The sequence below is a fragment of the Diaphorina citri genome, unplaced genomic scaffold (assembly GCF_000475195.1).
Source record: "Diaphorina citri unplaced genomic scaffold, Diaci psyllid genome assembly version 1.1 scaffold3225, whole genome shotgun sequence".
In the NCBI taxonomy this organism is placed as follows: domain Eukaryota; kingdom Metazoa; phylum Arthropoda; class Insecta; order Hemiptera; family Psyllidae; genus Diaphorina; species Diaphorina citri.
This window is the reverse complement of record NW_007380636.1, coordinates 1-15320: the sequence shown is the minus strand read 5'-3', so window position 1 is coordinate 15320 and position 15320 is coordinate 1. Positions and strand designations below refer to the sequence as shown.

Sequence of the window (15320 nt, the reverse complement as noted above, 5' to 3'; positions counted from 1 at the left end):
CGGACTCCCTCCCGCACGGGGCGAACTTTATCCTAATAGATAAGGTGCGTTCTCGGATCGGATGACTTTCTTTTTTCCTGCCCTTCTCTTTTCGATTTTATTACTCTTATTATTCCCTCTTCCCTCTATCAAACCTCTTTTTTAGTAGGTAGTTATTTTGAAAAACATTTTACAATCCGGAGATCTTCTTTTAAGCTAATAATAAAGCTTCTAAGAATCTCTTGAAAAACTTACTGGATTGTAATATTATGAAAAATAAATACTAACTACTTACTTCAAACGAATAAAAAAGAGCTAAATTGCAAGAACGGCTAGATCGCTCGAACTCAAGTTAGAGAACCTAAGGAGCCTTGTCTCAAGTACGTTCACAGCTAGATTGCTCCAAGTTTGAAGCTAAGGTGCCTTGGAAAGGTCATTGTAACTTGGCTCACCTCACTCTTCGCTCATGTGTTGGTTTTTACTTGGCTTGGCAAAGACCGATGTCAGACGGGATGGGAACTTGGAACCGAGTCTATGCACGAATAAAGAACGGACCTTATCTATATAAGGATAAAGTTCGCCCCGTGCGGGAGGGAGTCCGGTACTTGTGCAGAAGTCACGTCCGTGGAATATTGCTACCAAAGGAACTGGCACAAACGAGCAGTGACAGTGACCCTGGTTATTATAGGGTTAGGTTAAATACAAACAGGAGCTTTTCTTTTCCGTGCGGTGAAGCTAGAGAGCCAGCGTTTTGTTCATAAATATGGGTGTAAGGGTAGAAATACATTACCCTCACTTCACGTGAGCTCATGGGGAGTCAGAAAGATCTGGTTCAAAGTTCTCCCATAATATAGTAGGTGATTTCATGATAGCTAATTAGCTACACTACCCTCACGTCACGTGTGCTTCTACCTTTGGTGTCAAGGATACCTATACTACCTACTAGAGGAGTGCCTTCAGTCCCCAGTTGTTAGTGCCACTGGCGTTATCCTAGTCTAAAGTACCTTAACCCTTTCCGTCACAGTGGTAGAGAATACCGTCTACAAGGCATAGATAGATCGGGCCAGCCTAGTAAAGCCTAATTAGCAATTAATTTTGGAGGGTTGCGCCCGCCTTGTAACCGGTATATCACGGACTCCCGGCGGTTTTTACTTGGCTTGGCAAAGACCGATGTCAGACGGGATGGGAACTTGGAACCGAGTCCATGCACGAATAAAGAACAAAAACATTATGGAGCCCGATCCTACTTGTTCGGAAAAAAATCGTGTCGTGAGTAGTGGGAGCACTCTTATTGAAATTACATTGCCTACAGGAACATTTTGTGTCGTTCGGAAAAAAAATCGTGTCGTGTGTAGAACACTCTCGTTTAAATTATATTGCCTGCTTCTACTCTTAGGACGAGCGAGTTTTGCCTAGTAAACGGTTTGTCCTGCAACATATACAACCTTACACATTCAATACTTAATGGACCAACACACAATACAGGCGAGATTTATAAATGTGTTTAGAGATCTCATACAATCTATACCGAAAAAAAAAGTATAAAAGTACTTCGAGAATATCAAGTATGACAAATTACATGAAAAAAGTCGCATAATAAAATCTTCTCCCGTTGTCATTAAAAATAAAACTTACATCAAGTCAGGTCGGAAGTGATGAATGAGCGCGCAGAATGCGAGACCGTCGCGCCACGATGACGTCATGTTGTCGACACGCACGCCAGGGTAGCCTTCTGTCACAAAAAAAGTCGCATAATAAAATCTTCTCCCGTTGTCATTAAAAATAAAACTTACATCAAGTCAGGTCGGAAGTGATGAATGAGCGCGCAAAATGCGAGACCGTCGCGCCACGATGACGTCATGTTGTCGACACGCACGCCAGGGTAGCCTTCTGTCACGCGGCGACACCACATCTCTAGGGCCTTAGTGCCACGCCTTTCACCCATGTCGAAATCTAGAGTGTCGAAACAGGGGTCCTGAAAAATGCCAAGGAAAGGGAGTGTTAGGATAGAAAATTCCTTGTTTATACTGCCAGCATAGGACTGAATTATACTGACAGTATAGGACTGAATTACACTGACACCACATCTCTAGGGCCTTAGTGCCACGCCTCTCACCCATGTCGAAATTTAGAGTGTCGAAACAGGGGTCCTGAAAACAAGAAGAAAAGAGAGCATTAAGGTAGAAACACACTACCATCACGTCACGTGAAGTCATAGGCCTCATAGAAGTCAGAAAGATGTAGTTCAAAGTTTTCCCATAGTAGGGTATTGTAGGTAATTCCGTTCAGGACAGCCACACTACTATCACGTTACGTCACGTGGTACCATCCACGTAAAACGTTAACGCCAGTGATCCGGACACCACATCTCTAGGGCCTTAGTGCCACGCCTTTCACCCATGTCGAAATCTAGAGTGTCGAAACAGGGGCGCGGCGACACCACATCTCTAGGGCCTTAGTGCCACGCCTTTCACCCATGTCGAAATCTAGAGTGTCGAAACAGGGGTCCTGAAAAATACCAAGAAAAGGGAGTGTTAGGATAGAAAATTCCTTGTTTATACTGCCAGCATAGGACTGAATTATATTGACAGTATAGGACTGAATTATACTGACACCACATCTCTAGGGCCTTAGTGCCACGCCTCACCCATGTCGAAATTTAGAGTGTCGAAATAGGGGTCCTGAAAACAAGAAGAAAAGGTCCACATCTCTAGGGCCTTAGTGCCACGCCTCTCACCCATGTCGAAATTTAGAGTGTCGAAACAGGGGTCCTGAAAACAAGAAGAAAAGGGAGCGTTAAGGTAGAAACAAACTACCATCACGTCACGTGAAGTCATAGGCCTCATAGGGAGTCAGAAAGATGTAGTTCAAAGTTTTGTATTGTAGGTAATTCCGTTCAGGACAGCCACACTACTATCACGTTACGTCACGTGATACCATCCACGGAATGTTATCCTCAATATAATTTTAAAATTGGACCACAATAATAGTAGTAGCCTACTGCTGGAGTAAAGGGACTTTTCAGTCCTATGCGAGCAGTATAAATAAGCACCATTTTAACGTATCCAAAGCGCTCTCACCCATCTTTAAAAGAAAGTCAGAAACCCTCAGTTCGGCTTGTGCAAAGATCTCCTGAGCCCAGGTCTAATGAGCCAAACACAGTTATTCTTCGCGTAATTTCACTACATTGTTCATTCAATCATTCGCTTCTAGGAATCTTCACTACTGATTAGTTACTCTTCACAAAAACCTCGCAGCGGCTCCCTATACTTTGAATATCTCAAGACTGAACTGATTTACCACGAACCGAAAGAAGTAAGGTTTATTTTGTAAGCGCTAGGCCGCGGGATCAATTCCCGCCCGGGGCGGATTTTATTCTGAAAGGATAAGGTTCGTTTTCGGAACGGCTGGCTTTCTCCTATCCTGTCTTTCTTCTCTCTTCGTTTCGGGACGATAAGACCCTAGCAATTACAGTTCCCTCTATCAATCAAAATAATAGCTCACTTCTAAAGGGACTTTAGCTAAAAAGAGGTTCGCGAATGATTTTGTAAACATAGTAAAAATCTCGTACAGTCTCCTCTCAAAATAATCGGACTATAATCAAAGTTCTATAGTCAGGTGTATCCACTGATGAGATATACTGGGTTTTGTTTTTGTTGTCTTAGTTTGGCTTATTGTTTTACCTGTGAATTTGATTGTTCTAGCGGCGGCATTGTACAAACTACCAGCAGGGTCGTTAACAGGAAGGATTTCTTCCCGTTTGTAAAAAAAAATAGTAGCAGGGGGCCAATTGTTGGAGTAAGCCCCGGGACCCGAGTTAAGCTTTGAAAACGACGAGGAAAGAAAATACAAGTACATACATATTTTCCTTTCCCAGTAAGGTTTATTTTGTTAGCGCTAGGCCGCGGGATCGATTCACGCCCGGGGTAGCCTACTGCTGGAGTAAAGGGACTTTTCAGTCCTATGCGAGCAGTATAAATAAGCACCATTTTAACGTATCCAAAGCGCTCTCACTCATCTTTAAAAGAAAGTCAGAAACCCTCAGTTCGGCTTGTGCAAAGATCTCCTGAGTCCAGGTCTAATGAGCCAAACACAGTTATTCTTCGCGTAATTTCACTACATTGTTCATTCAATCATTCGCTTCTAAGAATCTTCACTACTGATTACTCTTCACAAAAACCTCGCAGCGGCACCCTACTATACTTTGAATATCTCAAGACTGAACTGCTATGAACCGAAAGAAGCGAGGTTTATTTTGTAAGCGCTAGGCCGCGGGATCGATTCCCGCCCGGGGCGGATTTTATCCTGAACAGATACTGTTCTTTCTCGGAACGGCTGGCTTTCCCCTATCCTGTCTTCCTTCTCTCTTCGATTTCGGGAAAATAATAGCTCATTTCTAAAGGGACTTTAGCTAAAAAAAGGTTCGCGAATGATTTTGAAAACATAGTAAAAATCTCGTACAGTCTCCTCTCAAAATAATCGGACTGTAATCAAAGTTCTATAGTCAGGTGTATCCACTGATGAGATATACTGGGTTTTGTTTTTGTTGTCTTAGTTTGGCTTATTGTTTTACCTGTGAATTTGATTGTTCTAGCGGCGGCATTGTACAAACTACCAGCAGGGTCGTTAACAGAAGGGATTTCTTCCCGTTTGTAAAAAATAGTAGCAAGGGGCCAATTGTTGGAGTAAGCCCCGGGACCCGGGTTAAGCTTTGAAAACGACGAGTTTTTTTTTCTCCCCAAAAAAAGGAAATAAAATACAAGTACATATACATATTTTCCTGCACTCAAAAAAAAAAAAAAAAAAAAAAAAAAAAAATCTGGTGTGAACATCACACGACTAAAAAAATAGAAAGTAAAAAAAAAAATAGTGATAGGGTGATACAAGTTAGGGTGGAAGAACTCTAGTAAACCCATTACCCATTACACCACTTATCGGGACGTAAATTTAAATTTTAAACAGAATTGTCATTCAATATACACAGTTGGTTACACTGAGAGGAAGATTAGTGATAGGGTGCCTCAAGGGTGGAAGAACTCTATTATTGGGTTACTTCTCTTGATTTAGGTTTAGTGCCGAGCTTCCCGATGTGGAGTTCAATATTAGAGTTCCGGAACCCAGTCACTCGATTAGGCTTCCGGCACTCTAGTTTTTTTCTAAGCCTTCATTTACTTGGTTTCACGCATCTCGTGAGCCAGTGGTGATAATAAGTTCACCCTAGTCTCCTAGAAAATTTTGGCACCCTATCACTTTATTACATTTTTTTTTTCTTCTTCTTCTTCTTCTTCTTCTTCTTCTTCTTCTTCTTCTTCTTCTTCTTCTTCTTTCTTCTTCTTCTTCCCTCATTGTATATTTCGTTGCCGTTCTGAAGGGGGGGGGTCGTGTCGTGTGTAGTGGGAAAACTCTCATTTACATATCTTTTTTTTTCGGCAAATTTACACAAACAGCCCTTTGTTTCATGTTCAACTGAATGAAAAACGAAGCTCAGTAATCAAGTAGTTCATCCCATGGTACTTTTATTTATAGCAAGTTCTAATCACAGTCGATTGTTGGTTACCTCAAGTTTCAGTAATGTTAGTACCTACTTACCTAACTAACCAAGTATCTACATAAATATTATACATTATACACCTACTAGGTAGCAGTACCTCGCAGTAATTACCCATCAAGTTTACCTTGACAATACAAAGTATATTGAGGTGATGTTACCTTAGAAATCTTTGTTGTGATAGCATGTATCTTACGAATATATCCGTACAATCTGCACGTGGTACCCATAATAGTTCAAACGTTTATCTTTACTTTTAAAGGCAAAACCCATTACACCACTTATCGGGACGTAAATTATCGACTGTGGCGCTTGGCAATTTTCTTATTGTGTTATCAAGCCAGGGCCGTCAACAGCGGGGTTCGTTCGGTCCGTTGCGCCAGGCCCTAACTTTTCAAGGGGGGTCCAAAAGGGAAAATTAAATGCCGTTTCTTTGTGTTATTATTTCACAGCTTTGGAGCTCACTGCAGCATTGTAGGATTTTCCAATATCTCAATAATCCAGCTGTTTACCTACCATGCTGGCACCGGTCGCTATGCGCATTTATATTGCATAGCTATCTCGAAACGGCTGTCTTTCTCCGAGCATGTCTTCCTTGTCTCTTCGATTTCCAGATGTAGTTTTCTATTTTCAGTCCGTCCTTCCTTCATTATTACAATAGTAATAAAAAGGTATAAGGGACGGACTATTGTATTCGCTTCGGTGTCGTCTGTCTGTCACTCTGTCTGTCATTTAAAAATTGTCTGCAAGGAGGGGCTCATTTTTGGAATTGCCCCAGGGCCCCCTTAAGCTCTGTGGCTGGCCCTGTAAGTCATCCAACAAAATTTCATGTTGAGAACCGCCATCGCCATATGGACGAGTGAAAACTTCATAATGGACCGTGGTTCCGATGACTACGGGGATCAAATTGATTGATCTCTGCAGCTAAGAGGTTGTTAATAACATTTACTCGATCAAATGTCAAGATGTATTGTGAAGAAACTACCCACATGCGTGCGAGAACAAGCAGATGTGTCAATTAAGTCCGTGAGGAAAGGCGAAGCATTCGAGGCGTCAAATTATGTGAAGTGAAAAGAAGAGATGTATGATGTACTTGTGAAGGTTACCTACCTAGTACCTTTACTACTTATGTACCTCTGTAGCAAACACTTTACAAGTTTACAGTTGCTGAAATTATTTTTGGGGTACCTACCTATATCTGTACCTGTTTATACAATTACCTATGAGAATGTTGCAATTTGAAATCATTTAAGAAAAAAAGGACCCAAGAAATACAAGAACAAAGGAAGGAAAATGGCTGGCCCTTACCTCGTATTCCCAGCTTGGTCTCTATTTTGTCGAACATAATTCTTTACCTATTTGTATACTTTTCATTCATTTTTCATTGTGATGGGATCACAAAAGACCTTAGCCTTGGACCTAAACTTAACAAGTTAACTTCGTACCGTGTAATTACGTACACTTAAGTTTGAATAAGTACTCAAGTTTAAAGTCTAGGTCAAATAGCCGAAGGGTCTTTTATTTTTATTACAGTGACGATTCGACGACCTTCTTTGTTCTGAATGGTCACAAGAACCCTGCCTCGACGTGACCTTTGTCAAGGTCGTCCAATGAAAACTGTTCTTAAAAAAATAGAGAGAGAGGTTTAGCAGAAGGACCTGTAACTGCTATGGTCTTATCGTCCCGAAATCAAAGAGAGAAGGAAGACAGTATAGGAGAAATCCAGCCGTTCCGAGAACGAACCTTATCTGTTTAGGATAACACCCACCCCGGGCGGAAATGGAACCCGCGACCTAGTGCTATCAAGAACAAGTTAACTTCGTACCGTGTAATTACGTACACTTGAGTTTGAATAAGTACTCAAGTTTAAAGTCTAGGTCAAATAGCCGAAGGGTTTTTTATTTTTATTACAGTGACGATTCGGCGACCTTCTTTGTTCTCAATGGTCGCAAGAACCCTCCCTCGACGTGACCTTTGTCAAGGTCGTCCAATGAAGACTGTTCTTAAAAAAAAATAGAGAGAGAGGTTTAGCAGAAGGACCTGTAACTGCTATGGTCTTATCGTCCCGAAATCGAAGAGAGAAGGAAGACAGTATAGGAGAAATCCAGTCGTTCCGAGAACTAACCTTATCTGTTTAGGATAACACCCACCCCGGGCGGAAATGGAACCCGCGACCTAGTGCTATCAATGCAGATGCGCTACCTTCCCAGCTAAGTAGGCTGGCTTGAAAGATCTTTGAAAAAGTATAGCCCTATTTTATTATGTGACGCAGATGCGCTACCTTCCCAGCTAAGTAGGCTGGCTTGAAAGATCTTTGAAAAAGTATAGCCCTATTTTATTATGTGACTGTGTCATCCAACAAAATTTCATGTTGAGAACCGCCATCGCCATATGGACGAGTGAAAACTTCATAATGGACCGTGGTTCCGATGACTCGACGAGATGAATCTATGTTGTCGAGGCAGTGTGGACGGTTTAGTCATCATCGATCGACGGCCGGTCAACTATATGTGGTGTAGACACACCTTTAGGCAGTTTATTGAGGCTCTATTTTAAAAGCAAAATATAGAGGGAAAAATGTAATTTTGTGTCATCCAACAAAATTTCATGTTGAGAACCGCCATCGCCATATGGACGAGTGAAAACTTCATAATGGACCGTGGTTCCGATGACTACGAGTATGGGGATCAAATTGATTGATCTCTGCAGCTAAGAGGTTGTTAATAACATTTACTCGATCAAATGTCAAGATGTATTGTGAAGAAACTACCCACATGCGTGCGAGAACGAGCAGATGTGTCAATTAAGTCCGTGAGGAAAGGCGAAGCATTCGAGGCGTTAAATTATGTGAAGTGAAGAGAAGAGATGTATGATGTACTTGTGAAGGTTACCTACCTAGTACCTTTACTACCTATGTATCTCTGTAGCAAACACTTTGCAAGTTTACTGTTGCTGAAATTATTCAGCGTATTTTCAGGGTACCTATACAATTATGTGACTTTTTTTTTAGTCATCATACGAAATTTCTCTTTGGACTAGTTTGGACGCCACCACACCATTTGCCTGTCCAAACTAGTCCAAAGATTTATATGATGACCCGAAAAAAAAAGTCGTATTGTTATTGTTAACTGGATTTTTATCAAATCAGAACGGTATATCAAGAATATCAAGTGAGCTCTAATTCTCATATCATATCTCGTACGTTTCGACTTGAATATTGTTCGTGTGTCCAGCGAGGGGTCGAACAGATTGGAACACATCACATTATGCCTTCAGGGATCTAGGACATCTAGGTTTACCTTGCCCTTAGAATCTATTCAATTTGGCGATAAAAACTTCTCGAATTATGAGTTTCTCTGGATGAGAAATATATGAGATGTCCCCCCTAAACGACATATTCTCTGCCCTCTATCATTTACAGCTCTATGATTATGTGATAAAACTCTCAAATATATGCGGATAAAATTCCCATGTAGATTACTGCGGATTTCCCTAGAAGAGTTTTACCTCTCCCTTGGGATCTATTCAATTTGAAGAAACCATTTACTGATGAACTTTGTAATTTGGGTTAGCGAATTTTCTGGCGATAAAAACTTCTCGAATTATGAGTTTCTCTGGATGAGAATTATATGAGATGTCCCCCATAACGACATATTCTCTGCCCTCTATCATTTGCAGCTCTATGATTATGTGATAAAACTCTCAAATATATGCGGATAAAATTCCTATGTAGATTACTGCGGATTTCCCTAGAAGAGTGTAAGCAATCTACCTCGTATTCCCAGCTTGGTCTCTATTTTGTCGAACATAATTCTTTACCTATTTGTATACTTTTCATTCATTTTTCTCTAGAAGAGTGTAACGCGTATTAAACCGCGATAATACTCTCAATTTATTCATCAAGCATTTATTCATTATGGAGGCTAAGTAATAATTCTTAATAAAGAGCTTCAAACATGACCAGCGTCTGTCATACCCGGCCTACATCAAGTGTCATGTCCGACCTACGACTTGTCATGTGTTCTTAATAAAGAGCTTCAAACATGACCAGCGTCTGTCATACCCGGCCTACATCAAGTGTCATGTCCGACCTACGACTTGTCATGTGTGTCATTACGACTTGTCACGTCCACTGTTATTGACATGGCGGCCTCACCAGCCCGTTTGATGAGGAAACAACCTACTCGCACGTAACTCGAGAATTATAAAGTGTGGATTATGAGATAACAGTCACAACAGCGACTTAACACTACTTGTAGCGGTTCTTAAGCCCGGATATGTATTAAGGTGTGTCCACACATAGACCGGCCGTCGATCGACGAGATGAATCTATGGACTTGTCACGTCCACTGTTATTGACATGGCGGCCTCACCAGCCCGTTTGATGAGGAAACAACCTACTCGCACGTAACTCGAGAATTAAGTATAAAGTGTGGATTATGAGATAACAGTCACAACAGCGACTTAGCACTTGTAGCGGTTCTTAAGCCCGGGTATGTATTAAGGTGTGTCCACACATAGACCGGCCGTCGATCGACGAGATGAATCTTAAGTTGTCGAGGCAGTGTGGACGGTTGAATCTATGTTGTCGAGGCAGTGTGGACGGTTTAGTCATCATCGATCGACGGCCGGTCAACTATATGTGGTGTAGACACACCTTTAGACGCTAGACGCACCAAGAAGGTCGCACCTTCTTGCAACACCAATAACAAATCAGTAGATAAAGGTAATTGAATTATTTCTTGCCCATGGACCAAGTCTCGCAATTTTTTTTTTTTTAATAACCTTTTTTTAAGCTAGCAAATCAGTCACAATATTTGTGTCACTTTTATGAAATCACATTCTTACTTGGGCAGTTTATTGAGGCTCTGTTTTAAAAGCAAAATATAGAGGGAAAAATGTAATTTTGTGTCATCCAACAAAATTTCATGTTGAGAACCGCCATCGCCATATGGACGAGTGAAAACTTCATAATGGACCGTGGTTCCGATGACTACGAGTATGGGGATCAAATTGATTGATCTCTGCAGCTAAGAGGTTGTTAATAACATTTACTCGATCAAATGTCAAGATGTATTGTGAAGAAACTACCCACATGCGTGCGAGAACGAGCAGATGTGTCAATTAAGTCCGTGAAGAAAGGCGAAGCATTCGAGGCGTCAAATTATGTGAAGTGAAATAATAACATTTACTCGATCAAATGTCAAGATGTATTGTGAAGAAACTACCCACATGCGTGCGAGAACGAGCAGATGTGTCAATTAAGTACGTGAGGAAAGGCGAAGCATTCGAGGCGTCAAATTATGTGAAGTGAAGAAAAGAGATGTATGATGTAGGTACTTGTGAAGGTTACCTACCTAGTACCTTTACTACCTATGTATCTCTGTAGCAAACACTTTACAAGTTTACAGTTGCTGGAATTATTTTTGGGGTACCTACCTATATCTGTCTGTACCTGTTTATACAATTACCTATGAGAATGTTGCTGTAGCAAACACTTTACAAGTTTACAGTTGCTGAAATTATTTTTGGGGTACCTACCTATATCTGTACCTGTTTATACAATTACCTATGGGAATGTTGCAATTTGAAATCATTTAAAGAAAAGAAGGACCCAAGAAATACAAGAAAAAAGGAAGGAAAATGAAGAAGGTGAAATAATAGGTAAATAAACAAAATATGACATCTAAGATGCTCCAAGAACTTACTGAAGTTCTAAATCAAGTCTCCTTGCTGTTTCTAGTGTCACTAGTCACTAGGATGATTTAAGCCAACTACTAAACTAAAAATGCCCAAGTACCTTAACCTACCTTTTTTTTTAACACCAGAGTAGTTTGGTGAAAGAGCTCAATCTTAAAAATCCTGCACTTTAACACAAAAGCAAAATAAAACTCATGTCTAAAATTAGTCCAGTAGCAATAATAAAACATGTGTTGCAACTAGAAAAATCTATAACTGCACCCATTATGAACCCCAAGTCCCTTAACCTTTTTTTTTTTTTTTTTCTTTTTTTTTAACACCAAAGTAGTTTGGTGAAAGAGCTCAATCTTAAAAATCCTGCACTTTAACACAAAAGCAAAATAAAACCCATGTCTAAAATTAGTCCAGTAGCAATAATAAAACATGTGTTGCAACCTTGCAACCAGCAAAACCTATAACTGTACCCATTATGTAGGAACATGAATAAAGAAGCATGACATAAATTTTTGACCACTCCAAGCCACTTCTTATCAGTGTACTGATAATATTGCTAGAAAAACATGTTGAAATGCAAATAAGGGCAGTGCAGTGGGCAGACATAAGTTTGTTCTGGACAAACACATGCTCACATAGACATTACACACTTCTTATCAGTGTACTGATAATATTGCTAGAAAAACATGTTGAAATGCAAATAAGGGCAGTGCCGTGGGCAGACATAAGTAAGTTCTGGACAAACACATGCTCACATAGACATTACTCACTTCTTATCAGTGTACTGATAATATTGCTAGAAAAACATGTTGAAATGCAAATAAGGGCAGTGCCGTGGGCAGACATAAGTAAGTTTGTTCTGGACAAACACATGCTTACAGAAACATGCATACAAGTAATGTTTATGTGTTATTAAGCTGGGATTAATTCTTGTGTCAATAAGAACATAGATTATAAAATTGCCCCCTCACTTTATTACAAAACTGGCTGGGTGACATAAACAGGGAGTAGATCAACACAGTCTGGCCGGGGAACTTTGAACAGGGAGTATACCAGCCTGAAGTTCCCCTTGCTAAAGAAATAGCAAAGGTTCAATGCAAATAGCAAAGGTCCACTTGTAAAATTTAGTAGGCAAAACCAAATGCCATCCCAAACCAATCACCCTAGGGCTTTTTGAGTGACTAATCACTCTGAACTGACTCTGTCTGAACACGGGAACAGACAAAGAAAAAGACTTTATTATGAAACAAAGACCTCTTTAATAAGAAACAAATGACAAGAGTCAAGAGGAGGGTAAAATGAGATTCAGGGGTACAGTTTGTCCATTGTTAGACGGTCACACCTTAGATCCAGGAATTGGGCATAGGTAGGTATTTACCATTGGCGTACATCCCACCTCCACAGCCAACAAGGCAGGGGAGGTTCATTTAGGTCCAGGCAATCTCAAGATTGAGATTTACCAGATTCTCAAAGATCAAGCTAACCAAGGGAGTACAGACCTACTTTTGGCACACCTTGTTCTAAGTCTACCTCTAACAGCACTAGTTTTAGCAAGAAAAATACTTCGAGTGGGTAAATGTTACTCACCATTGCTGAATGTTCAAGATATTATTTGATCCTGGCAGTTAGCAGTGAAACAAAATGATAGCTCTCAAGTTGACACAAAACATTCAATCGACTGAATTCCCAGAAAATGACGGTTCAATCACTTCCACCCAAAAACAGCAAAAACTTCTACGTTAATTGATTAATTTTTCAAGCAGGTGCTGTTTTAATTGGATTTTTGGAAGAAAAACGATTTAAATTCCAGATTTCGCGATAACGACACAAATGATGATGAACAGGTTTTTGTATAGCGGTCACATGTAACTGCACAATATCCACTTCAGCTGGGGCTTGATGAACATAGAGTCTTGATGATCGCTGATTGTAGACGGTGGGGGTGTGTTGAATTCAGAAGCAGGTAATTGTGAGTACGATTAATATTTGATCAGGCAGCCAGGTAGTAAAGTGGCGATGAAATAATGTCAATAAAGGAGTGGATTAAAGACAAGGAAAGGGAGTGGTAGGAGAAGAAAAAAAAAGGTAATAAATCAAAGAAAAAAAAAAATAAAAATAAAAAATAAAAAAAAAATAAAATACCCATTATGTAGGAACATGAATAAAGAAGCATGACATAAATTTTTGACCACTCCAAGCCACTTCTTATCAGTGTACTGATAATATTGCTAGAAAAACATGTTGAAATGCAAATAAGGGCAGTGCCGTGGGCAGACATAAGTAAGTTTGTTCTGGACAAACACATGCTTACAGAAACATGCATACAAGTAATGTTTATGTGTTATTAAGCTGGGATTAATTCTTGTGTCAATAAGAACATAGATTATAAAATTGCCCCCTCACTTTATTACAAAACTGGCTGGGTGACATAAACAGGGAGTAGATCAACACAGTCTGGCCGGGGAACTTTGAACAGGGAGTATACCAGCCTGAAGTTCCCCTTGCTAAAGAAATAGCAAAGGTTCAATGCGAATAGCGAAGGTTCACTTGTAAAATTTTGTAGGCAAAACCAAATGCCATCCCAAAGCAATCACCCTAGGGCTTTTTGAGTGACTAATCACTCTGAACTGACCCTGTCTGAACACGGGAAAAGGCAAAGAAGAAGACTTTGTTATGAAACAAAGACCTCTTTAATAAGAAACAAATGACAAGAGTCAAGAGGAGGGTAAAATGTGATTCAGGGGTACAGTTTGTCCATTGTTAGACGGTCACACCTCAGATCCGGGAATTAGGCATAAGTAGGTATTTACCATTGGCATATATCCCACCTCCACAGCCACCAAGGCAGGGGAGGTTCATTTAGGGGCCCCACAGGAAGATTTTGAGGTCCCTAATGTAGTAAAGTAGTAATACATAATATGCTTAAAAAAAAAAAAGAAAGAAAAAAAGAAACACACCTAACATTTGGAGCATCCAAAAAAGAAGGTACCTATCTCAAACTTGTATAAGATAAAGGTTTACCAGTACCAGGTCCAGGCAATCTCGAGATTGAGATTTACCAGATTCTCAAAGATTGAGCTAACCAACGGAGTACAGACCTACTTTTGGGACACCTTGTTCTAAGTCTACCTCTAACAGCACTAGTTTTATCGGGAGAAATACTTCAAGTGGGTAAATGTTACTCACCATTGCTGAATGTTCAAGATATTATTTGATCCTGGCAGTTAGCAGTGAAACAAAATGATAGCTCTCAAGTTGACACAAAACATTCAATCGACTAAATTCCCAGAAAATGACGGTTCAATCACTTCCACCCAAAAACTTCTACGTTAATTGATTAATTATTCAAGCAGGTGCTGTTTTAATTGGATTTTTGGAAGAAAAACGATTTAAATTCCCAATTTTGCGATGACGACAAAAAATTAACAGTTTAACATTTTGTATAGGTATTAACACCAAACACCAAGACCAAAATCGCGAAATTGCCAGGTTGCAATTTTCAAAATTTGCCGCGCCAGAACTTTGCTATTACCTCTGTGGCGCCAGTGGTCACGGTCATGGTCAGAAAAAAAAAAAATAGACAATAGATCTCCTTCTGTTTTTCTATCAGCTTTTTATGCTGACCTATCTTTCTGTACCTAGTAGGTACCTAGGTATTCGTACAAGGATAGTAGAACCATCGCGTCGAGTTTAAACTTAAGAACTCACTTCTCTCGATCAATGTACAGCCAGAATAAATTCAAATGAGTGAGTGATACCTAAGTAGGAAAGAATAAGAAGAAAAAAAAAAAACAAGGATTACATCAGCAAGAAGTTAACCATTTAACCTTTCCTAATGAAGCGTGTAATAGAGAAGGTAATTAGAAATGAGACTACCTTACTTGATAGTGGTACAATGGTACATACTACCTACTACCTTGCTCTCAGTGTCTGAATCTAACTTGAGTAGGTAGCTATACCTACATAGACACGGGCAAATATGGGTAAATATTTCCAAACAGCGTTTTTTAGGGGTGTTTTTTGTCCGGAGTCAAATTTTAACAAAAAATAGAAATAAATAATTGAATTTGGTACATAAAGGGTAAATATATAAACTAAT

General features: G+C 39.9%; 1 protein-coding gene across 1 annotated transcript; it reads right to left on the bottom strand.

Moving 5' to 3' along the window:
• Window positions 1–1371: 1371 nt before the first annotated feature.
• On the bottom strand, window positions 1372–14689 carry LOC113471896 (alpha-actinin A-like). The gene is made up of 4 exons (XM_026831355.1): window positions 14408–14689; window positions 1867–1954; window positions 1615–1708; window positions 1372–1408 (listed from the first exon to the last, which is right to left on the bottom strand). The coding sequence occupies exons 1-4, from the start codon at window positions 14408–14410 to the stop codon at window positions 1372–1374; spliced, it is 222 nt and encodes a 73-aa protein (XP_026687156.1). The 5' UTR covers window positions 14411–14689.
• Window positions 14690–15320: the final 631 nt, after the last annotated feature.